At 45.1% G+C, this 26,143-nt stretch overlaps 1 protein-coding gene across 1 annotated transcript in view; it reads right to left on the minus strand.

Annotated features, from left to right (window-relative positions):
* The window catches only part of RSPO3 (R-spondin 3), a 63,832-nt gene that overhangs the window by 23,438 nt on the left and 14,251 nt on the right, over positions 1-26,143 (minus strand). The window contains exons 2-4 of the mRNA XM_082216173.1: positions 14,096-14,284; positions 12,959-13,105; positions 3,618-3,815 (exon numbers count right to left, since the gene is read on the minus strand). Coding sequence (XP_082072299.1) covers positions 3,618-3,815; positions 12,959-13,105; positions 14,096-14,284 — 534 coding nt within the window. The remainder of the gene's footprint in view (positions 1-3,617; positions 3,816-12,958; positions 13,106-14,095; positions 14,285-26,143) is intronic.

The raw sequence follows: 26,143 nt of genomic DNA on the forward strand, positions 1-26,143 counted from the left end.
AGGAAGCAGGTGCATGTTGACACCTCGATCCAGCTATATATCTATAACCACTCATGGCCAATGGAAGAGGACAATAGTCACATTTGCACTAGGCTGCCCCTTTTTGCCCATCCTTTCACACCATCTCTGAACTATCCTGAAGTGCTGGATTCTATAGCCATTAATGTCAAGTGAAATATTTCACTACAGCTTATTATATTTTAGAAGTTTATCATCTCATATTCTCTTAAAGTTCCCCAATAGTACCTAACAAAAGGGTATTGATAATTGGACGTGTAGGCATATCCCATAAAATAGATTCCTGGCTCATTCAGGTGAACAGACACATCATAAAAGGTGTGAATATGTAACACTGGTTTCTTGCAAACAACTTTGAAATTTACAGGCTAGCCAGTAGAAACGAAGGCCATTTGCAAAAAGTGAAAATTGCTAATGTGCATTTATTTTTAGAAGTGAAAAATCAATGGAAAGTTAATGGAGTCGTTAAATAGCAAATACTTCCTTAGCGTATCTAGAATACCTCTGGAAATCACATTAATATAATGAGCTGTTGGGATCCCTTTAGAATTGTGCATATCAAACCAGTTTGCAGCATGCAAGTCACTAAGTGGGGCAGGAAGGATAAAGCAATGAAAAAGAACTAAAAGGTACCGTGGTTTAGTAGAAAAGAGATCAGACGAACAGGAAGGCAAATAAAACTTTTACAGGGTGTGGTCCACAAATCAACTGTGCTGTACAGCACTGCAGTACACAGCACTGTGTTCTGCTGATTACTCTTCCTTTTCCCCCTTATTATAACCAGGCACAACAAGGATCCAGATCCCACATGGCCCAGCATTCATAAAACAGCCTTCGACACTAACTGTGAGTGGTGGAAGCTGTTGCAATGACCCTTGGCAGGCCTGGCCATCTTCTGATCCACAACTGCTCTGTTATATCATTGCTGTGGGCTGGGTTGTGTCCCCACTCTGACTTAAACTTTTGAGTTTTCTGAGACCTGGCTTGCTGCTAACAGTCTTCTACATTAATACATATTGACACCAGGGAGGCACCTTCACTGTATTCTTTTGGGTGCCTGTTAAAGACATTTTGTTTAGGCAAACCTCCCCATATACTGTATGTAGAATGTTGATGTGTGTTTTAACATATTTTATCACTGATTTTGATTTTTTTAAAAAAATGTTTTAAATAGTTGCTTTTAACCATCTTTACCAATAATTTTATTGTTTTATTCTTTTTGTAAACTGCTTTAAGTTTTTTTAAAACAATCAAGAGGTGTGTAAATTTTATGAAATAAATAAATGCAAAACAACACAAGACAGAATTTTAAAAAATTACTAAGACAAAAACCCCCACCTTTTAAAAAACACATCACACACAAAGGGATATTTTCACGAAAGCACCACTCTAAAGAAAAAAAGAGTTTCACCAAAAGACTATATAGGACATGCAGCAGTCAATTCAATTGGCTATAGTTAGCAACATCACAGTTTTCTACATACGACCTAGGAAAGTAGGGGTAGCAACCAAAACAGGTGGATACATGGGAAGGACAGGAGAGGACCATGCTTACACCAAATCCCATATTTCTTCAGACCTCAAATATGTTTTCAACAATGGCGAAACTTTAGGCGATCACAGAGTTGGGATAACAATTCCATCTATAAAACTCATTTCAGGGTTACACCTACTGCCCACTGCCCCATCCACATCATTACAACAGAATATAGGATATGGCATAACTATGCACTCAATCACAACCCATAAGACTTGTCTATAAACTCCCCAACAAAGGCCATAACTCAGATGACAAAGCATTTGGCATGGGGCTATATCTCTCTGGCCTCACATATAATGAACACTTAGAGCACACAAAGAAGAATTCTGGCAATGGAATCCATAGAGAAAGGGCACTTTACATACAAAGGGAGCACCTGGCACAAACAGCTAGACCTCTCATGACACACAAATAGATGGCTGCCACTACTATTTGGCAAGGGGAAAGTGATAAATGATTAGGCCTGCTATCTAGTGTGGCTAGTCTACCAGGCAAAATGGCAGGGGAGGGTTGATCACAATGGTTGTCAAAAGGGCTGGTTGGTCTATACATGAATTAGGCTACCGTCTCACATAGCACACCTTGATTAGCACAGAAACGACTCTCTCTCTGGGACACTGTGTGTTGGGAACTCTCTTCCAGGAGGCGCTCCTCTCCCAGATTAAACCAGGAACCTCCTGCATGTAACATCTGAGCTGTTCCACAGGGCTAGGCCTTCTTCTGCAGCCATGGTCATCCTGGTTTATGTATTGGTCATATTGCAGCTGAGACATTTCTCCTTGAATGTCATATTACGTATCTGCCTTCAGTTGACTGCTGTGGCTGAAGAAGTTGGGTGCTTCTTTGTGGAGTTTGTGGTGTGACCCAAAGTCCTGGAAGCTTCCTATTGTTTGTCTCTGACATGATTGCTGCTGGCTAGAAATGCCAAAGCTGAGTGGGACTTCTTGGCATTCCCTATGGTGGGCCTTGAAATCCAACCTGTTTGCATGCCCCATGCCCTATGCACTGAGTTTTGGGGAAGCTATCCCACAGGAGGTATGTTTGTGGATATCTTTGCTGCACACCCCAGTTTTCTGCCTGGCAAAAAGCTCCTTTCTCCCCACTTTCCACAGAAAGACTTCTGAACTCTTTTGGCAGGCCTCCATCCAAAACATCTACTGTATAGGGAGGTTGTGTCCTGTACAACTTTGTTTCCTTTGTGGTATGCAGTCGAAAAGCTTCAAATGTGGGTGGTGTGACTCAAACCCCTTCCTGTGGGGCTTTTATGGTCCTGCTGTTGACTCAGCAGTGAGAGCTTGTGGAGTGCAGGAGTGGGGATGTTGCTGTGGCATCATGGAGGGGGGAGGCTGGCAAGCTTTTCTTGTGACTGAATGCATTGTTTCCATCTACAGTATATTTGGCCATCATGAAGGCAATGCCATAATGTTGTCACATTCACTCCATGACACTGCCGCAACATCCCTGCGCCAGTCAATATTGGGGGGCGAGGTTGTAAGCAGTGCTCCTATGCACATAGTGGTTGTCACTGTTGTTCCATTCTGTTCTTTGGGGAGTTGTGTGTTTTCTTCCTCCTGTTCTGGATCAGGAAAGGATATGGCAGGCACTGTCCTGCTGCTGCAGCGGCTTATATCCTCCCTGCACCCCACGCCATCCGGCATAATTGGACCATACTTGGAGTAACGGCTTGCTTGGTTAGTCATCGTATTCAGCTACTCACAACTTGAAAACACTGTAGCTAATATTGCATTCAGAATATCTAGCTATTCTCTAGTCTTCCTCTGCCAGACTGTTTAAACAGTGACTTAACTCCAAGTGTCACAACTGAGGAATGGCATAATGGCATAAATGACTCTTACAGCTTCCGGATAATACCTTGTTTAAACAAACCTTGTTTAAAGGAATGAAAATCATGAGTCAACATTCCCAACATGCCAAGTTTTAGGATTTTCTCAAACCAAAGTACTATTAAGCCCCAACAAAAATTCTGACGAAATCACGCCTTTATAAGGAATTGGTATTCATCAGTTCAAAAATATGAAAGAATAATGATCGCAAGTACCTGTTTGTCCTGTCTGGCATCTCGTTTTCGGTACAATACATTTTTTTGTCTCAGTTGTATGTGGGCATGGTTTGCCCTTTGTAGTAGGAAGTTGTAAGATTTCTCTTTTCCTCGTTTCATTCCCCCTTTTGAAACCGCACGTTTTCCCTCTCTTCATGCATGGACTCCATGGGCTCCATTCACTAACTTTACAATGCACTGCAACAAAAATATGACATAAATTAAGTATGGCCTCTATAAATTTAAAGTGGAGACGCTATATGTAGTTTTTTGTTACACACACACACACACACACACACACACACACACACATCTTTAATAAAAAAAAATTTAAAGAAAGCAAGTACGTATGGCCAAATAGCCCCAAATTTATGCAGAACTTACACAATATATTCTTTTCACACCTTGCACATCACATATTTAATCTACATGTGTGTCAGAGGTCTAGAGAAAATTAATCTTTATGATCTTGAATGTATGTTTTCTCAAAGGCTTGTTTCATATGAGGTGCTTGCTCAAATCAGAGTGTAAAAGCTAAGGGCAATTTCATGGAGTAGCACTGCCAACTTTTTCACTTTCGTCTGTTTCTGTGCCATTAGCAGCATTCTGATCCACAAACATTAGTAAGTGGTAATGTTTGTCTCCATGCTGCAGAAAGCTTAACATAAGGATAGCCCTGCTAGATCAGGCCAAAGGCCCATCCGCCCCAGTATGCTATTCTCACAGTGGCCATCCAGAAGCCCATGAGAAACCCACAAGCAGATCCTGAGTGCGACAGCTCTCTCCCCACCTGTGAGTCTCAGCAACTAGTATTCAGAGGCTTGCACAGTGGAGGTAGAACATAGGCATTGTGGGTAGTAGCCATTGTGACTAGTAGTTCATTGGTTGATGCAAGATCATCTGTTTGGGCCAGTTGGAAACCATCACCTAGCATGACACTGGGTTTTCAGTGCTGTTAAGTGAGACAACTTGAACAGCTTAGCAAATAGTTAGCTGCCAAACAAGTATTGTATCATTCAAGTATTTCAGATAAATGTAAGATGGAAGATTCAGCAACAGAGGTCCTACTACTAATGGTAACTTTATAGTGTTGGCTTTAGCACATCAGTGTGATTAGACATAACTTGATATGTTCTGTACTCTTTGAGACATATTAACATGGGCTTTCGGGGGTGTGATTCTGTTAATTTGGTGAGAGTCACACCTGCTCACAGCAGAAAGCTTGAATCAATATGCTAAGCATGTAATCTAGTAAACACAACTCCTAAGAAGAAAAAGCTTGAACTAAATGAATAGGCTTTCCTTGGAAAGTAGCACTGGCTGAATTGATTCCTATGTACAGATTTAGGCATTGGTCAAATAAACATGGTTCTTGCAGTATGAGGCCATTGAATGGATCCAAGTTGTGACCAGTCATCTCTGACTAAACACTTGCAATGCCTTATAGAGGATGTAGACATAAGTTCATGTGTCAAAATATAAATGCACACATAAAAAATAGATACACTTGAACTGTATGGAAGCACCGGGAGCATCCAGAGCAAAGGGGAAGAGAATGAACAGCAACCCTGTCTCTGTTGCTGCTTTAAGAACTGCACCAGGAAATAATACACATTGAGACAGATCATCTACTACAGGGTCTAAGAAATCTGATTGCCACTTCCTGCACTTGGCACTTTTGAGGAACTGGTTGCTGGTTGTAATAATAAACTGTGCCAGAAAGTTTTGTCATACCTGACTCTGGTTTATGTATTTTAACACAGGGGTGAGGAACATGTAGCACCCTCCCCCAGATGTTGCTCATTTCTCATAATGCCAGACCACTGGCCATGCTGGCTGAGGCTGAAGGAAGTTGGGAGTTCAACAACATTCGTATTGAATTGTTATAAGTGGGTGTGATCTTCTATATTCTGCTTTTTTCCAGCTTGTAAACCACATTGTGTATAGAAAGGTGGTATGCAAATTAAAAGTGAAATGAAATTAAAGCATCTGATGGGCCACTGGTTCCCCCCCCAACATAAATAAATATACATATTGTCAGGGGTTCAGAAGCAGAGACGCAGAGAAGGGTGGAAACAGAGAGCGAGGGGGAGGAAGCCGAAGGGAGAATGAGTGATGATGACGACCCGAGATCTCCAAGCCTAAGCAGTGAGTCAGAGGACTCCCAAAAGGGAGCCCCAGTGAGCAGAGCAAGGGGGGGATCCGGGGGGACACCCCAGGAGGAAGGGAACAGAGGAGATTCAGAGAGCAGCAGCTGGAAGTCGGGACCCACGCTCATAACTGAGGGCGGCAGCAGCTGGAAGTCGGGACCCACGCTCAAGACTGAGAGCAGCAGGGAGGAAGGTAGCCAGGCATCGGGTTCCGGAGGCTGTCAGCAGGAGGGAGGGCACGAGTCAGGGGTGGTCACGCCCTCCTCAGAGAGCGAGGCAACGGTTAAGAGGAAAGTAGAGAGTTGGGCGCGCGCGCCAAGTTCAAATGCAGCGGAAGCTGGAGCAGTAAGCAGCCCGGAGAGTGAGCCAGGTCCTAAAGCCCGCCGCAAGGAGGCAGAAGGATCAGGGGGGTCAGCGTCAGAGGAGAGTAGAAGGGAGGAGGCCCAGGGGGGCAGAAGGACCCAGAGACGTAGGGAGAGGCGAAGGAGGTGGAGCAAGGCTAGGGTATTAAGCTGGTGTGCAAGAGGCGGGGACTCAGACGGGTCTTCGCCGACCTAGAGCAGAAGGTGTAGAGCTGCACGCTACAGTTCGGAAATGAAACCTGTAACTCAATAAAGACTCTTTTAAAGTGGACGCTGTGTGGCGTGGTCCTATGTGAGCTGGGACCTGGTAGCAGCTCTGACAGTAAGACCCGTCTCCTCAAAGCTTCAGAAACCTGAAACCTCGCAGCGGGAGCAGAAGCCGCTAGGGGAGGAAGAGGGGTGTCTGTAAGCGAGCTCACAAAGGTTAGCAAGATGACGGAAGAACAGAGGATCTCCGCGCTGCAAGAGGCAGTGACCCAGTTGTCCTCAGAGGTATTGGCTTCCAAGAAACGGGAGGAGGAGACTACAGCCGCCTACAGAGACCTACACGCCAGGTTTGAAATGCTTGTTAAGCAAGGGCAACCGGGACCCAGACCGGAGGGCGTGGGATTGGCACGGAGAGCAGGAGGGCTTGTGGCTCACTTCGATGGGACTTTGCAACAGTACCCTAATTTTAGAGCAGACGTAATGTGCGCACTGCAACTGCTGGCAAAAGACTTTAGAGATGAGGAAGAGAAGGTGGGGTTCATATTGTCCCATTTGCATGGGGATGCCAAAGCCTGGCTGCGCAATTTGTGGAGGGATAAAGATCCGGCGCTTCAGAATGCAGATGCCTTTATCAAAGCGATGGATGCGTGTTTTTTGTCTACTATTGATGTGGATCTTGCCAGACGGGAGATTCATGGACTAAAACAAGGGAGGGCGAGCGTCCGGCAGTATCACGCCCGATTTTTTGCGCTGGTCAGTGCTTTAGAATGGGATCGGGATTCGCCCCCTGTCAGAGACCTCTTCTGGGAGGGTCTAAGTTCAGCGGTTAAGGATGAAATTGCAAGGGGGGAGAGGCCCCGAAGCACGCAGGAGGTGGTCCAAAGGGCGCTGACTGTGGGGGTGAGGCTGGAAGAACGTCCATGGTGCAGAGATGAAGGACGTGGAGGGCGCGAAGCAGCGAGAAGTTTCTCTTTCGTTCCGAGGGAAGCAGCGCGTGCGCAATCCACACCTCCGCCAGGAGGGGGAGGGGAACCGATGGAGGTTGGAGGTGCAAGGGCTCAGTCAGCAGCCAGAGCCCTAGCACCGGCAGCAGTGAAAGCGAAGCCTCCTAGAGGGAACAGGAAGTGTTACATCTGCGAGGATCCAGGCCATTTGGCGAAGGAGTGTCCCCGGAGGCTCCACAAGCACACTGCAGCCTCAGCAATGGTGACTGCAGCAACGCAGCAAGGAGAACCACAGCAGGGAAACGACAATGTCTGGCTGGAGACGGAGGCACTGGGGCCCAGCCAGACGCATCTGTGAAGCAGTCCCCAGCAATCTTGCAACCCACGGATCCCCTCCCACCCAAACCAGTAGTGCAGCTCACAGCATCTCTCCAGCTACCCGACGGCGTCACTATCGAAGTGCCGCTTTCTGTGGATTCTGGAAGCAACGCAGACTTTATAGCGCAGAGCTTTGTGGAGCAGCACGCTATACAGCTATTGCCTGCCACTCTGCCCCTGCAAGTCGTCACAGTGGATGGCAGAGAGTTGCTAGGGGGGCAGGTGGTGAAGCAGACGCCACCGATGGTGATGCGCCTTGGCAACCACAGGGAAGTCATCAGTTTTAATGTCACCCAACTGTCGGACACGCCCATTGTGTTGGGCATGAGTTGGCTGGACAGGCACAGTCCGACACTGGCTTGGTACCAGAGACAACTGATCTTCGGCTCCTCTTATTGCGCAGAACACTGCATCCTGCCCCGACGGGAGGGAGAGGAGGAGGAATCACAACTGCAGTTGGGAACGTTGCAAGCGGTCCCCCACAAATACGCGAGCTTTTTGGAGGTCTTCTGCGAGAAGGAGGCGGACAAGCTACCCCCTCACCGGCCATATGACTGCAAGATTGACCTCCTACCGGGGGCGACGCTGCCGAAGGGGCGGCTATACTCCATGTCTGAAGATGAAATGCAGGAACTCAAACAGTTCATCGAGCATAATCTGGAGCGTGGCTTCATCAGAGAGTCCAAGGCAGTGGGGGGCAGTCCCGTTTTCTTCGTGAAAAAGAAAGACACGCCCCAAAAAAGACTAGTTGTGGACTACCGCCTTTTGAACCAGATGACCAAACCGTCTGATTACCCCATGCCCAGGATTGACGACCTCCTCGCGACGGTGCGCAAGGGACGCGTGTTCACCAAGTTGGACCTGCGAGGGGCGTACAATCTCATCCGCATGCGGGAGGGCGATGAGTGGAAGACGGCCATGTTCACACCGCTGGGCACCTACGAATACAGAGTTATGCCCTTTGGATTACAAAATGGCTCTCACTGTTTTCAAGCTTTTATGCATCACGTGTTGGAGGGACTCCTCTACAAGACATGCGTCTGCTTCCTGGATGACATCCTGATTTTCTCTGACTCGCAGCAAGCTCACGACCGAGACGTGAGGGAGGTGCTCAGCAGGTTGCAACAACATAGACTGTACGCCAAGCTGGAGAAGTGCCAGTTCGACACGACGGAGGTGGATTTCCTGGGATACAAGTTGTCGGACAAGGGGATAGCCATGGACAGCACCAAGGTTCGTGCGGTATTGGATTGGAAAAGCCCGCGCAACCGGAAGGAGGTCCAGCGGTTTGTCGGCTTCGCCAACTTCTATCGCAAGTTTATCAAGGGGTTCGCGATGCAGACGGCAGCAATTACGGACACGCTCAGCTCCAAAAAAAAGAAATTCATCTGGACGGAGCAGGCGGAACAGTCCTTTCAAGCGCTCAAGCATCTCTTCGCATCAGAGAAGCAACTGCTGCATATCGACCCCAGTAAACCGTTGAGGGTAGAGACAGACGCGTCAGACAGAGCCGTGGGAGCTGTCCTGCTGCAGCGAGACCCGCAGGGGGTGTGGCGGCCGGGAGCGTTCTACTCCAGAAAGCTCAGCAAGTCGGAGCAGAACTACACCATCTGGGACAGGGAGTTGCTGGCCATTCATGCAGCTTTCAAGGCGTGGAGGCACTTCCTAATCGGCGCCAAGCACACGGTGCAGGTCTGCACGGACCACAAGAATCTGGAGCACTGGCGCACGGCTCAGTTCCTGAACCAGAGGCAGATACGTTGGGCGGAGTTCTTTGCTGACTTCAATTTCCGAATAGAGTACGTCCCAGGCGACACCAACATCATGGCGGATGCACTGTCCCGAAAACCGCAATACCTAGAAGAGGTGACGCCAGCGGCGGCCATGCACATCTTCGCACCGACGGCGTGGGCGTGTGCCTCAGCTACAGTAGACCTGGATGCGGTGCGACGTGCATTGCGGGACGACTCATTCGCGCAAGACAAGATGGCGGAACTGCTCAGAGGCACGGCTACCACGGACGAGTTCCAGGTGCGGGACGGCTTGCTCCTACGCAAAGGGGCTGTCTATGTACCAGGAGACGACCTTCGCGCCAAGGTACTGCAACAGTTGCACGACGCACCCACGGCCGGTCACTTTGGCACAGAAAAAACGATGGAATTAGTCGCGAGAGACTTCTGGTGGCCCAGGCTGAGAGGAGAGGTCGCGGACTACGTCGCGAGGTGCGACACCTGCCAGAGGGCCAAGCCGGTACACAGACCACCGGCGGGACTGTTAGAACCGCTGCAAACACCGTTTGAACCGTGGGAGAGGGTGGCCCTGGACTTTGTGACGGATTTACCCAACTCGAGAGGCAAGACAGCTGTGCTAGTGGTGGTGGACTTGTTCACCAAGATGGCACATTTCATTCCGTGTGCGAAGGTGGCCACGGCGGAACAAACCGCCAAACTGTTCATAGATCACGTGTTCAAAGTGCATGGCCTGCCACGGTCTATCCTGTCCGACCGCGGACGCCAGTTCATCTCGTCTTTCTGGCAGAAGCTGATGGGTTTTCTAAATGTCAAGGTCAATCTGGCATCAGCAAGACACCCGCAGACCAACGGGCAAGCAGAGAGGGTCAATGCCATCATGCAGCAGTACCTGAGATGCTATGCCAATCAACAGCCTGCGACGTGGGTGGATTACCTGCCGCTAGCCGAGTTCGCTTACAACAACACGAAGCACGTGTCCACAGGAGTGACGCCGTTCTTTGCCAACAATGGGAGGAATCCCAGAACCTTCCCGGGACTGGAGAGAGTGGGGGAAGGAGAACCACAGACGGCGGACGCGTTCGCGTCAGAGCTGCAGGCGGTCCACGATCAACTCAGACGGCAGCTGGAGCTAGCTAAGCACGCCTACAAGGTGCAAGCTGACAAGCACAGGCGGGTTGGCGAAGTGATCCAAGTGGGAGACTGGGTCTGGTTGGCAGCCCACGCAGTGCCGACCAGGTCGCTTGCCAAGAAGAAGTTGGGGCACAAGCAGATCGGTCCGTACCAAGTCGAAGCGCAGATCAACCCGGTAGCCTTCCGACTGGCGCTGCCGGAGGGTTCCAGAATGCATCCGGTGTTCCACAGGTCGGTGCTCACTCCCTACAAGGCACCTCACAGGTTCCAGGAGCCAGGGACGGCGCCAAGTCCGCTCCGGGAACGGACGGAGACGCGGGAGGTGAAGCACCAGGACCACATCAACGAGGTCACGGAGATTTTGGACTCCAGATGGGGGGAAGAGGGAGTCGAATACCTCTTAGCCAGAGAGGGCACCCGGGCCAGCGCCAATAGCTGGGTACCAGACTACGCTTTGGAGGAAACCCTGCTCAAGGACGAGTTTCATGCCCTCTTCCCACACAAACCCATGCCAGCGAGCTTCTTCGACGACTGGTTGTTCACACCCACACTTTCTTCCAGCACGTTCCATGGATTCGACTCAGAAGGGGAACCCGCACGGAGCACCCGTTCCCCAGAAGGTTCACCGGCAGGTTCGGCATCAGGCAACTCGTATTGGTGGGACGATCGACCAGAGGAGCGATGGCGCAGGAAGTGGCTGGAGATGCCAGGTCGAGCGACCGACGCAGAGACTGACATGGACGTGTTCGGGGAGGACCTCGGGTTCGAGCACGGCGGTACAGAGATGGAAGAGCAACAAGTCAACGTCGACGACCGCGAGGGGGAAGACTCGGAGGTCTTCAGTTGGCGGCCACCCACGGGGAGCGACCTGTATCCAGCATTCCCTCCCATGATGATGGAGCGCCCAGCACCCACACCTGACAGCGGGGAGGGGGGAAGGGGGGGCTTCGAGGGGGGGATGGATGTCAGGGGTTCAGAAGCAGAGACGCAGAGAAGGGTGGAAACAGAGAGCGAGGGGGAGGAAGCCGAAGGGAGAATGAGTGATGATGACGACCCGAGATCTCCAAGCCTAAGCAGTGAGTCAGAGGACTCCCAAAAGGGAGCCCCAGTGAGCAGAGCAAGGGGGGGATCCGGGGGGACACCCCAGGAGGAAGGGAACAGAGGAGATTCAGAGAGCAGCAGCTGGAAGTCGGGACCCACGCTCATAACTGAGGGCGGCAGCAGCTGGAAGTCGGGACCCACGCTCAAGACTGAGAGCAGCAGGGAGGAAGGTAGCCAGGCATCGGGTTCCGGAGGCTGTCAGCAGGAGGGAGGGCACGAGTCAGGGGTGGTCACGCCCTCCTCAGAGAGCGAGGCAACGGTTAAGAGGAAAGTAGAGAGTTGGGCGCGCGCGCCAAGTTCAAATGCAGCGGAAGCTGGAGCAGTAAGCAGCCCGGAGAGTGAGCCAGGTCCTAAAGCCCGCCGCAAGGAGGCAGAAGGATCAGGGGGGTCAGCGTCAGAGGAGAGTAGAAGGGAGGAGGCCCAGGGGGGCAGAAGGACCCAGAGACGTAGGGAGAGGCGAAGGAGGTGGAGCAAGGCTAGGGTATTAAGCTGGTGTGCAAGAGGCGGGGACTCAGACGGGTCTTCGCCGACCTAGAGCAGAAGGTGTAGAGCTGCACGCTGCAGTTCGGAAATGAAACCTGTAACTCAATAAAGACTCTTTTAAAGTGGACGCTGTGTGGCGTGGTCCTATGTGAGCTGGGACCTGGTAGCAGCTCTGACACATATACATTATATACATATACATATGCATATACATATTATATAGTGAGTTTAAAATGGCACAACTGTTAGAATTGAAAAAAAAATGAATTATTTATTTGGGTTGTGGTATTATGTTTTGAAATGAATTGGTATTTTAGGATTTAATTCAAATGATGCAGCCCAGCTGCTCATGGTGGCAGTAGCAGAAAATCTAGGGAGGGGGCAGGACAACCAGGCTTCACCCCATTCCAAGCTGGCACAGTGATCTTGATGAAGTCTGATGTTGGTGATCAATGTCTGTAAGACTGGCTTGGGATCCAGTGCATCCCATCCCACCATGCTTTTGAAACACTCAGTTTACTGTATTTCAACTAGGATCCGCTAGCAGGAATACTACCATACACCAGCAGGCCTCCACCATACTCATACAACCACAGAAAAAGTTATGACAACCATCATAACAAGTAAGTCCACAGAACTTACTCCCCCCAAAAAATCTTTCAAATGTCTACAAAGGTGGGAAACCCCTTTTCTGAAGTACAAACATTTTATTTGTGAATATTTCCCCGTTGCAAGATTTAAACTGCATGTCTAAGCAAAAACCAACAGAGACTATATTCCACAAATGGAAATGATGTACTGGGTACAGCTTTTTGGGACAGACAGCTTACTCACCAATATTGTTGCACTCCATAGTGTGGTTGTTGGTTTCCAGCCAGTCAGGGCAGTTTCCAAGGCACTTTCCAAGGTGTAAGTAAAACCCATTTCTACACTTTGTGCAGAAATTTCTATTGAAGCAGGTTTCACAGTCAGCTTTACATTCTGAAGGGCGAGAAATAAGCAATTACTATCTTCCATGTATACCATGATCTACTTAAGTTAGTGTGATGCCATATGCAAGACAGAGTTTGTATCTGTTAGGGATCAGCAACTGAAGATGCTTGGGTCAACCCCATTGCAAGAAGAATCTGGCTGGAAGGACTGACAGTTATAGCACTAGGCTGGCCCATGATCTATCTGCTTCTCAATGTGGCTAGCTATAAAGCTTAGTGCATCCAGACAGAATCATTTTGAGTGGTTAAGCCTCTGTGGAAGCACACTCATCACACTATGTCCCAATGTATAATTTTCTGTCCAGGATCAAGGTTCAAGGAAACAGGTTCCGTCACTTTGCAACATCACAAAACCCATTACCCACATACTACCATAGTAGTTTTACATCTCTTTTAAAATGAGGCTTGCCTTAGATAAAAAACTTTTATCATTCCTACCATAATTATTAATAACAACACAACAAACATTTAAATATTATGCTACTTTATTTTATTTTACTTTTTAAATAGCAAGACAACCAGCCAACAGATTGTACCCTAGGAGAGACCAATATTTAGCATTTTATTTTCACTGTGCATAGCCACTGCTTTCTCTCCCTTAGCCAAACTCAAATAAATTGGATTCCTAGGCTGTAACAGTTTCTTCTAACATCGAGGGTCATGCTTAGTTACATTGCTAACTTTAAGTGAAAAGTTGATAAGGAGAGGTGAAGGACTGGAGCTCCCTGGTGGAGACTGGGAATTTGGCTGGCCATCACTCTACTCCCAAGTAAATGGATGGTAAGTCACTGAGAGCCTCACTGCCCCCCCCCCAGGTTTGACAGAGAAGCAGGTGGTGTCAAGAAGAGAGCAACACAGCAAAGGGGCCCATTGCCAGTGGACTATCTGATGGGGTAGCGTTGGAATAGTGGCTCATATCTATGACAAGGGTTCACAAGAAAGCATAAAAAGAGTAGCTGCAACTTTTCCTTCAACTTACTTTTACACTCATTTCTTTCTGGGTACCGTTGTCCATAATATCCATTGGGGCAGGATGAAAAACACATCCCTATCTCTCTAATTTGACTCCTCATCAGGAAAAAAAAGAGTCGAGGTTTACATGTTAAGCATCCATTGAACTGGGAACATGTTGCACATCCTTGGCAATCTTGGCTCATATCGAGATTCACTAAGAAGAAAAGTAACACAAACAAACAAAGGGGAGTTAGCTAGATAACATCTCTGTAATCCATAAATCTTCTGCTGAAACTGCATTAGGGGTTTTATATGGTTTTGGGGTTTTGCAGCTTGGAACCCCACATTTCACAAGGGGCATCATTTCTTTACTATGATTAATAGTATCACTCTCATGCAAAATAAAGCTCTGCAATCCTTATGAAAAGAGAGAAAAATAACAAAATATACCAGTGGCCTGAACATATATATGTTTACTTGGAATAATACGTTGTGCGCAATGGGGCTTACTTTCAAGGAAGTGTCTGTAGGATTGCAGCCTCAAGAACATGTGCATGTTATTCATAAGTCTTACTAAATTATATTCCTTCCAATAAATTAACTAGACCTTACTCCCAAATAAGTAGATTGAGGACTGGATCATTCTGTGATATTATGGCAAGTGGACAAAGCTGTATTGTAACTTTTGAATAAATATTTAAATTTTAAAAAGAGAGACTAATACAGCCTTAATCTTTATCCACTGATCCAGTAAGTTTGCCCCCCCCAAACTGTGCTCTAGGGAATTCTGTGTTTTGCAAAACCTTACTACTGAGAGGAACAATAATAGTAGATTATTATACTACTATTAAAACCATCACTGTTACCTATGGCTTTCCTATATCTCATACTGTGGGGATGTTCAGATTGCAGTCTTAACTTCATTTGAGGCAATGGTGAAGCCCAAAAGGCCTATCCAATGCCTTATGTAAACTGAACATGTGACCTAGAACATGCTGGAGTTTTATAACAGACACGAGGAAGAGTTCCTTGGCAGAGGAGTCATTTTGAAAAGCAAAAATAGTCACAGTATAGAAAAAGTAGCTTCATTTGCATTGACAACAGAGAAATCAAAGCAATATTATGCAGATGTGAATGTTGTATGTTGTTTTAAGAATATTTTAATTTTAAATTTAATTGTTTTGTAATTTGTTGTGTTTTGGCTTACTTATTTTATTGTTTGGTTCACCTGGCCTTTGCAATCTTGCTTTTGTTATTGCCTATGTACTAAAAACAAACCTTGAACTAAGTTTGCAATCAGCTCTAAAACAATACTTGGTTCAACCAATCCAAGAAGAACATCAGAAGCCATGAAAGAAGAAAAATCAATAAGAATAACCTGTTGTCTTCTCCACATTGCATATGTATGCATAATCATCACCAATGAGACCTAAAAATGAGAAGGTTCAAATATGCATACTTTCTTCACTGTCCTTCTGAGCCTAAACAATTCTGAAGACTATATCACTGAAACTAAACTTACAAACGTTGCTGTTTAATATTGAAAACAGCATTTTTGAAAAGCAATTTGTTCAGCTTCTAAGATACAGTGGTGCCCCGCAAGATGAATGCCTCGCAAGATGAAAAACCCACTAGACGAAAGGGTTTTCCGTTTTTCGATGCGCTTCACAAGACGAATTTCCCTATGGGCTTGCTTCGCAAGACGAAAACGTCTTGCGAGTCTTGCGATTTTTTTCACTCCCCCCCTTTTCTAAGCCGCTAAGCCGCTAATAGCCTTTTAGCCGCTAAGCTGCTAAGCCTTTAATAGCCGCTAAACCGCTAATAGCGCTAATCCGCTAAGCCGCTAATAGGGTTGCTTCGCAAGACGAAAAAACCGCTAGACGAAGAGACTCGCGGAACGGATTATTTTCATCTTGCGAGGCACCACTGTATTGGTCCACTTCAGCAATATACTATTTCAATGCACAGTCATACCTCGGGTTAAATATGCTTCGGGTTGCGCTCCATGGTGACCTGGAATGGGTTTCGCCGTTCATGCATGCGCAGACGGTCAAAATGACATCACACACATGTGTGGAAGCAGTGAATTGCGACCCACAGACGCGGGTTGTGATCCGGAATGGATCCCGTTCGTATCCAGAGGTACCACAGCATGGCATACAGTTTTCCAGTGGTTGACAATATGCTTATTGGTCTGTAATTTACTGGGTGCAATTTGGAGCAATTTAAACAAAGTGGCACCACCACTGCTTTGAACCCACTAAGAGGGATATGGCCAGATTTAGCATTGTGGGTAAATAGCCTGGTGAGAGTTGTGACACACCAATCAGCATAAGAGTAGAGTAATTCAAATGGAATAAAAACTAAACTGGAGGTATTCCAGGCTTAACTTGTGCTATAAAATTAAATATATCTGATTCTAATACAGGTTCCCAGTCTTGCAAAGATGTGACCATTTTGGATTTCCCAATACAAGTAAGTGTGATTTCCGACAATCTGTTTTCTCCAGATCGTGATCCAAGGGTTGGGTCAGGTTCAGATTGTTCCAGGTTAAGTCAGGCTGGTCTGAACCACCAAATCAGGTGCTAAATCAGATGTGGCTTTGGGGCAGGTGTATGCAGTCCGAGTACGAAATGTTAAAGACCAAATAATATATCAGGCAAAATGTGTCTGTTCTTCAGTAACAGGTCAAACACCTAAACCTGCACTATGAAAACTGGGATCTTGAATTTGCTGAGAAATGTTCCAAGAGAAAATCTACCACAGAAGTATGCAAAACTTATTCAGCCTGTTAAGTTTCTTTACCACAATAGAAATAGCTTTGATTAGCCACATGAATGACAACTGGTTTGAGCTTAATCCAGTTGGTTTAAAATAAATAAATAAAAATAATGGTAATAATAATATAATATTAAAAACATAATAATTATTTTCATATTGAATGAAAGATTTTTCCCCCTCCTCCAATATACCATCTAGTTTCTCCTATATTTATAGGTCAGTTCAGGAAAGAATACAAATAATTCCACAGGGGTCAATGTACCTTGAGGTTTATTTGAATGGAAAATCTGCACGACATAACAATACTCCCCAAGAAAGGCACTAACAGAAATTTCTAGAAATAATTACCATTATTACTGGCAAAGGCAACTTAGGTACTTTTCACTCTCAATCCAATCTGACCCTGTTCTACTCAGACAATAGGTCTATAAAATCTGATACTTCTTTTAATTGAAGACTGCAGACTGTATGATTACCTTTCTTTCATGCAAGAAAAAAGAGCCTACAATAATAAAGGGACTATGGAATAAAATAATGAATTCACTACAGTGAGGACTGTGGAAGTTATTAACTTCTATGGGCTAGGCTCAGACAATCTGACCAGCCATGCATTGTGGAGGAACAAAATATTAATTGCACATTTTGTCCCTATTAATATTGGTGGTTTTTCCCTACACGTACCTACTATTCAAATGTGAGATCCATTTGTGCACATGCACCCAAAGGCAGGACTGTGCTCCTGACAGGTGGTGCAACTGGCTGTGATTCCTTTCGCTCAACACACGTCATACAAACCGGCTGTGTTAAAATATCCAGTTTTCAAGGGCGGTCCTATTATTTACTGCCAGCTTCTTCTGGTGGTACCCCTTTAAGAATGTTAACCTTTTAAGGTGGCATTGTGGGGATCTTTAATTGTTCTGACATGCAAAGCAAAATACACCTACCCTTTGTTGCCATAACAGATTCCTATGATTATCTAGTCACTCATGCCTATACAAATGGTTTGGGATTCATAAGAGTCCCATGGACTTGCATGCACACATTGAAACTTTTGACTGGGCAACACACAAATCACAACCTACTTTTGAGATTCCAGGTTTATAGGCAGTTTGTTATGTGAAATGCAGAGTTGCTGCTACTCATGAAAAACATCTAAATTCCCTTTTGGCCTAGGGAACTAGCTGATCAAATACATTATTCGGATCTTGTCTGTGATGCCTTTTCAGTGAGAGGGAAGCACAGCTACAACCCATCAGTCATGCTCTAAAGTGTTTGGTCTCGTTCAGATGTAGTGGTTCAGCCACAGTTTAAACCTGGCTGATTCTCACAAACTGGAGTTTAATCAAATCATGGTTCTTCAAATTGTGGGAACTGTGGTATGTTTAAAAATGGAAATGGAAAATTCTGATCTCATCCTCTGCTGCCCAAAATAAGAGGGGGGTGGGGCAGGAAATGTACCCATCTAAGATAACAGAGTGGCAAACAATGGATTCCTCTTAGGTTTGAACCAGGACTATAATGTTAGGTTATGGAAAGCTCCTGTTGGGGAAGGCTCTACTATGCAATCAAACTATAGGCCTTATGCAAATGAAAATTGCATGGAACTTTCCCACAGACTTTATTTAGGCCTAAATATATAGTTACAATTAACCCTAGCATCTTGCCAGATTTTACAGCTGCCACTGATAATTTGCACAATACCAAAAAATGCAGTTGTAGGAAATACTGAGAAGTCACTGTGTATGTATTAATGTAACCAAAAGCTGAGTTTAGCTATTTGGCTAGTAACGCTGCATATTTGCTCATCAGCTTTCAAACAGTACAGAGATCATTCAGTTCATACCATCAGCTTTACACAACTACAGTAGCAAGTATCTCATACAGCCTTTTGAGGCAAGCGTTTTTGTCACACAGGCTTTTTAAGAAATAGAAACCACAAGGGGAAAAACAGCAGGAGCATATTTAAAGTCCCCTTTCCCCCATACCAGAGAATATAAACTACAAAAAGCCCATAATTCCATCTTAGAAGTTATAGCGCTGCCTGCACTGTTAAGAAACAAGACTTAATGTAGTCACTCAAATTTATTGCATGCCTACACAAATTGTGACCCACCAAACTGAACACAGCTCACCAGCCATGTATTACAGCCTTTTTGGTGCTTGTTGACATCCCATTTGTTTTTGAAGCCCCAGACAGGCAACCTAAACAAGAAACTTTCAGCAAGCCCCTGGGACCCACCATATATGGCTATGTTTGACTTGGTGGGTCCAAGTACAGGCATGGTTTACCATCTTGACTTTAGCTCAACTGGCTGTGATTTCCATATCTTTTCCCAGTCTCCTGAAGGCCAGTGAATGCTCTGCACTAATGGGACTTTACTCTTGGGCAAGGGTGCATAAAATTGCAGTCAGAAAAACAAAATTCTGCAACAAGGAAACCCAAATTCTGCAAGAGGGAAACCAAGTAAAAAATATGTGGCAGCTGCAGACTGTTATGCAAGCCACATTAGCAGAAATCCCCTCTAAAAAATTCCCTCCCAGGCGCCTCCTTATCTGTGAAAATTATGCAAACTGAATTATTTTGCATGGTTTTCTGGAGCTTTTCATGGTTTATTTTGCTTTTGTTAACCGTGAAAAAAGACAAGGAGCTGTATGGATTACTGAAACCACACTCCTGACAAGTGGAAATGTTATTCGGCAAAACTGTCTTCGTCAACTTGGTGTCCTCCAGATGTTCTGAACTACAACTCCCATCAGGTACTAGGTTGGTGTAGGCTACAAAAACTCCTCTGTGGGGCTGCCTTTCAAAATTGCCTGGAAGCTCTATCTGGCTCAACACAGGGTAGTGAGATTATTGATGAGCATTGACAACTATCAGTGTATTACTTCAGTGTTTTGTCATTTGCACCCTAAGTCCCAGTTGCAATTCAAAATGCTGGCATTAACCTCTAAAGCCCTAATTTTATTGGGGCCCATATACCTGAATGATCGCCTCCTCTTACAGTGGCGTAGCGTGGGTTGTCAGCACCCAGGGCAAGGCAAGTAATTTGCGCCCCCTAACCCGTGGATTTGCACCCCCTAACCCGTGGATTTGTGCCCCCTAAACCGTGCATTTGCGCCCCCTAACCCTAACCCCCAGATGTTGCGCCCGGTGCGGCCGGCCCCCCCTGCACCCCCCATGCTACGCCACTGTCCTCTTATATAAATCTGTCCAGACTTTAAAATTCCAATCACTAGGTGAGGACTTTCTCCAAATTTCCACCCTTAGTGAACTAAAGGTGTTCTGAGAAATGACCTCTACAGTGGTGGTGCCCCATTATAAAGCCCTCTCTCCATAAAGGCTTGCCTGACAGCCTGGAACCTATATAAAGACATTTCAGTGCCAGGTGAAAACACTTCTATTCATGCAGGTCATTTAATAATTAGGTTGCAGTCCAAACCCACAATCTGCCAAGCTCAGAATAGTTCCAACACTCTCTGCTAGAATCACTCGGCTGGCGCAGAGCTCCCAACCCCATGTGCTGAGAGTGCAGGTGGGCAATACTACTGGCAGGAAATGGTAGCCCATGGAAAGCCCCAAACCTAGCATTCTGGGGGTGGAAATGGGCTGAGCGAGCCCAGGATCTGCTGGATCCTGAGTCAGTGCCACTGCCATCAGTTAACGGCATCAGGCTCAATATGGGTTCAATTGCTACAGATCAGACTTTTGCCTGCACCATCTTCAACTCCCATCCCAGCCTGCATGAGCACCAATAACTGCAGGTATGGTGGCAGTACACAGCTCTGCCACACCCTCTGCTGCCAGGCTAAAGTCTGGGTTGCTCTGCCAGAACATTTTTGTTTCTGACCTAGGGTATTTTGTTTTCTCCCTTGGCCAGACTTCAGTGCTGTTTTTATCATTCTTGATATTACCCACCATCATAGTGGCTTTATATTGATTGGAATTATTTTATTTTATTGCAGCTGTATTTTATTGCTTTTAAAAGTTGTGAAGTGCCCAGAGGACATGGTTAACTTGGCAGTATATAAATGCCAAAACCGAGAGAGAGAGAGAGAGAGAGAGAGAGAGAGAGAGAGAGTGTAAACTGGTTGCTGCCATCTACATTGAATTGAAATACAGTCTAGAAATCAATTTTAAGTGGTCTTCCTTCAGACTATTTATGCTAAACCCTTCACAGAACTGAGAAAGGCAAATGTGGGACAGACAAGCACATTTTAGAATTCACCAGAACAAATAACCCACCCAATTGACAAAGCACCAACCAATACAAAGCAGCCCTTGCAGCAAACACCATTCACCCACCCAATCGCTAGATCCTGCTTACGGATGCAAACAATCGCCCATCCCCCCTCTGCACTACCCATGTATAAGACGACTTCCCCCCCATTTTTTACTTTATTTTGGAGTAAAAAAAACCTTGTCTAATACACAGAAAAGTATGGTAATATCACTGTTCTAATTCCAATGGCAACTAAATACAGTGGTACCTCGGGTTACATACGCTTCAGCTTACATACGCTTCAGGTTACAGACTCCGCTAACCCAGAAATGGTACCTCAGGTTAAGAACTTTGCTTCAGGATGAGAACAGAAATCGTGCTCCGGCGGCGCAGCAGCAGCAGGAGGCCCCATTAGCTAAAGTGGTGCTTCAGGTTAAGAACAGTTTCAGGTTAAGAACGGACCTCCGGAATGAATTAAGTACTTAACCCGAGGTACCACTGTACATAGCACTAAATGTCACCATTTGCCAGCAATTAATCAGAGATGGAATTCTAACACAATAAGGTCTTGACCCCCAAATATATGAGGTCCCACTATCAATCGGCCATAATCCAAAGTAGCACAATGTGACACATGCACAAAGCAAAAAATTAGAAATATTTGTACAGCCAATTAACTAAAGCACATGATCTCCTCTGCAGATTACACATAAACTCACAAAACACAAGATACATGTATGTTGTGTATTATCAAGGAATTAAGCATTTGTAACATGGGTAAATTTATCTAAGCTAAAGGAGGAAGGGTAGGAAAAAATACCTGAAAAAATACAGATGGAGGATACTAGTGAGGCAAAGATTAGTGCCAAGGATAGCAACACATAGTCAATACATATACAGGGTGGGTGATCAGTCAAGAACATGAACCAAGAAGCTACCAGTCAAATTTGGCCAAGGTACAATATATGCAGAGTCAGGGTTGTTAAGGTGCAGTGAATCTGCCCAAAGTTTGCCTGAACATTTTAACAGAGTCCTTGCCTATTAATTCTGCATCCTTTATGAAGCAACAACAGCACTCAACTGCGATATTTTTGTGAAAGCAATGCAGCCAGGCATGACTTAAAATGAAGTGAGGAAGATCCATACAAACTAAAGGAGCCAAGAGGAATACTTTGTAAAACTATCTAATATTTTCAGTTTAGGAGTGGCTGGCATCTTCCCACTATGATTGGGCCTCTATGATTTGGTAATTTTACAAGTAGCAAGCCAATCCTGGGATCAAGTTTCAAATTTACTCACTCACTTACTTACTTACTATAACCTTTTCAAATCTGTAAGTGTAGAGGTGATAAGAGAAATAGACTTCCTGGATCCAAAGTCACCTTCCATACAGATCTTTGAGCTTCCATTTGCTTTTCCCACCATCGAAAGGAAGGAAGGGCTGCTAAGAACTGGGGGGGGGGGGGAATCACAGTGGAGGCACTCTCAGATTTATGAATTTGAACTCGGTGTACACATTCTTTACATATAATAAGACTCCCTGTCCCCCCTCCCACTTTGAACAAGGTATACCCTTCAGCTGCTATGTTCCAATCATGAGTCTCCCCTCATCACACCTCAGTAATACCTTAATTTCCTGGTTAGGATGCCAGATCCTTCCTGTTTGTTTCCCATATTTTGTGTCGTAAGAGACCATGGCCATTGCACCTTCCCAATTTCCCTGCTGTTGTATTTACCTGAAAATTACCAGGCCCCACTTCCATTGTACTGCCTCCTTCTTTCTTTCTTTCTTTCTTTCTTTCTTTCTTTCTTTCTTTCTTTCTTTTTCACCTTCTTCCTAGTACTTGACTCAGTATACAGCTCTGGGCTTTTGCCTCCATTCCTCACAGGATTTAGTTTAAAAGTTTCCTTGATCATGTTGACAAGGTTCCTGAAAAGTACGTTCTTTCTTCCCAGTCCTAATGGGGTACATCCCATCTCCCACCAGGTCCAAGAAACAATGCTATCTTGTAGCTGGCTGTTCACTTATGGCATCCTGCTATTACTCCCCAACCTTTTACAGGAAGGAGGGAACTGGGTGGAGGGACTACTTTTGTCCCCAAGACTTTCAAAGATGGCTTACTGGTTTTAGGCATTTGCATTAACCTAGCATAGCTTTGTCCATGGAAAAGAGAACAAGGGACAACAGCAAAGAAATATTTTTGGTATGGCAAATCATGATTTCCTATTTATTTAGGGAAAATAAATGAATTTATAAATTACTTCTTGGTAAGATGAGAGCAAGAATCCCATTGCAGGGCCCACAGAAAGTAATGAAGTTTGGGGCTAAAGCACCAAAGGTGTAGGGTTCCCTGCTGCAACAAAATCCACTGTATTTGAAATGAGAGCCCTCTTATTTTGAAAAAACCATAGCTTCTACTACAGTGGTACCTCAGGTTACAGACGATTCAGGTTATAGACACTTCAGGTTACAGACTCTGCTAACCCAGAAATAGTACCTCTGGTTAAGAACTTTGCTTCAGGATGAGAACAGAAATTGTGTGGCGGCGGCAGCGGGAGGCCCCATTAGCTAAAGTGGTACCTCAGGTTAAGAACAGTTTCAGGTTAAGAACGGACCTCCAGAACAAATTAAGTTCTTAACCCAAGGTATCACTGTATTAGCTATAAATAGAACACACAGTCTTGCTCTATTATATTACAGCTTAATAACTTGTCCATTTTATAAGAAAAGTAGAGGAAAGTAAATGTGTGCATGTCTGGAAGAAAGCAGGGGAGAGAAAAATCTCACTGCTGAAAAGTGTTCTGCCAAAATAAACCTTGGAGCATTTTATAAATTAATTCTGGTCCGCATGTTTATTTTTCTTTTGGAAATTCTAAAATGAGACCGTTCAAATCATCTTATTGGCAGCAGCATATTTTTAGAGGAGTGAAGAAAAAAACACCACAGAGCTCTGTTACTGGAAGGTGCTTGCTATTTTTTTCACTGAAAGTATTCTTTCCTTCTGACCTGGCATATTAGATAAGATTTATACTTCTGACCTGACATTATGTAGTTAAGATTTATTCTTCTGTATCAGCTTTATGATGCTTGCAAGCTATTTATTTACAGCATGGGGAATATATTTATGGCATAAGGAACAGAGATTGTACTTTAAAAAATAGTAAAAAAAATGTCAGGGAGAGTCCCATGTAACAGTGAAAACAGCAGATGCCCCTACAGCTGCTTCCCCCGGGCTCTTGGGGTATTTCCTTTGTTGTTTCAGCATCAGCATTAAACAATTTCAAGTCATTTTGATGGAGAGCAACCTTAGACAGTTCCAAAAGCTCCAGCACATTCAAATATATGCTGAAGTGCAAGATAAAACAGGCTTTTTTCCTTAAGCTGCGATCAGTCGCTAACACAGATCCGATTGACTTGATTTTGATTCATTGTATTTCTGTGCCACTTTCCATTCAAAATCATCTAAAAGAAGCTTACAAACAATAAATAACAATTACAGAATGGAACATCATGGATACAATATGAATCATAGAAAATAAATAACAAGTCATCAACGAAATAATTGCAATCTCTAAAACACCATTAACAAAGCAGCAACTGAAAAATAAGCCAAGCATCGCAATAATCCATAAAACAATACCAACGTTAACAAAATAGCAACTAAAAAAAGAGAGAGAGCTATGCACAGTCAAGTCTGTACGCACACTCTTCACGATCACATGTCTTACTATCTTTCTTTCATTCTATTCAGTTCATTAAAACACAGGGGATGGACTGGGAAGTCCTGAGGGAAGTGATTTTTGTTCTGCATTATTTTGTTTTGGAAAATGTATGATGTATATATTTAAAATCTGGAAAATGTGTGAAATGAAATGAAATAAATGGAATTTAAAGAATAAAATAAAAACACACATAATGCCTGTTGTTAAGACAGCTCAGCCAAATGCTGTGCCAGCTGGGGTCCTCAGGTAGTGAGTGGGCCATGGTGGAGGCAGTGGGGCTCTCAGGCCTATCGCCAGTGGTAAAGGATATGTAGAGTCAGCATAGTAATTAGGGGGTCCATTCCCACTCGAGAAAGTCCAAGGCAAGCCTGTCCCTCTGGAGCAGAGAGTCGTGGCTGCACTTGGTGTAGAGGCAGACCAAGAGGTCCAGCAGTGCCTCCACACTCAAGACACTCTTGCTGGGCACAGTCCAGCCAAAATAAAGCTCAGTGAACTTACATTAATTTCACTGGGAGTATTAAGCACATGTTTACATCCCTCCTATTAGAATCAATGAGAGTTAAAAGAGCTTAACTTTCATTAGATCGTACTCATTGTTTCAAGTGCTGGTTTTGATTACATTGCCATTTTAAAGAAAAGGTAACTCTACTTGGGGCTGATTTACACATGCACATACACCATTTGGTATCTCATCACTCAGATGCTTAACACTTAATAACTCACAGCTGAATGCACAAATTACTGCCTCTACTGAAAAGGAATGCATTCCCCAAAAATAATCAGGTTAAGTTCTGTTCATTTTTTGTTTTGTGATGGTGCTGTCACACATGTAAGTCATCACAACGCTGGAGCCATTGGTTGACAATTATTCACATATGAACATATCTTTCACTTGAAATGCCAAATTATGGTTTACAAGACTTAGATGTGGTTAATTGCAACATCCAAACTGGCAAACCTGGCTTAAAGCAGATCTGCAAACTATGGGTAGAAAATTGTAGCACTAAGGATATCATTCTGTCAATACAAGCATTTTCCCTTGCTTCTACGCTCTTTTCTGTGGAGCCTTCCAGGGCAGATTTTGGAGAGATATGGGGTCGCATGCCCCACATTTCTATAAAATATCCAAGGAAACTCACCTTTTCCATGTGCTCTTTGGTGAAATTCCCAGCTTTCCATTCTGTACCACTTTGACTTAGCCTGTAACAAAGTCTAAGAATGTGTAACCAGCGGCGTAGCGTGGGTTATCAGCACCCGGGGCAAGGCAAGTAATTTGCGCCCCCTAACCCAGGGCAAGGCAAGTAATTTGCGCCCCCTAACACCTAACCATGGTCATTAATACGCCAAGA

Source organism: Podarcis vaucheri (genome assembly GCF_965113315.1).
Source record: "Podarcis vaucheri genome assembly, chromosome: 3".
In the NCBI taxonomy this organism is placed as follows: Eukaryota; Metazoa; Chordata; class Lepidosauria; order Squamata; family Lacertidae; genus Podarcis; species Podarcis vaucheri.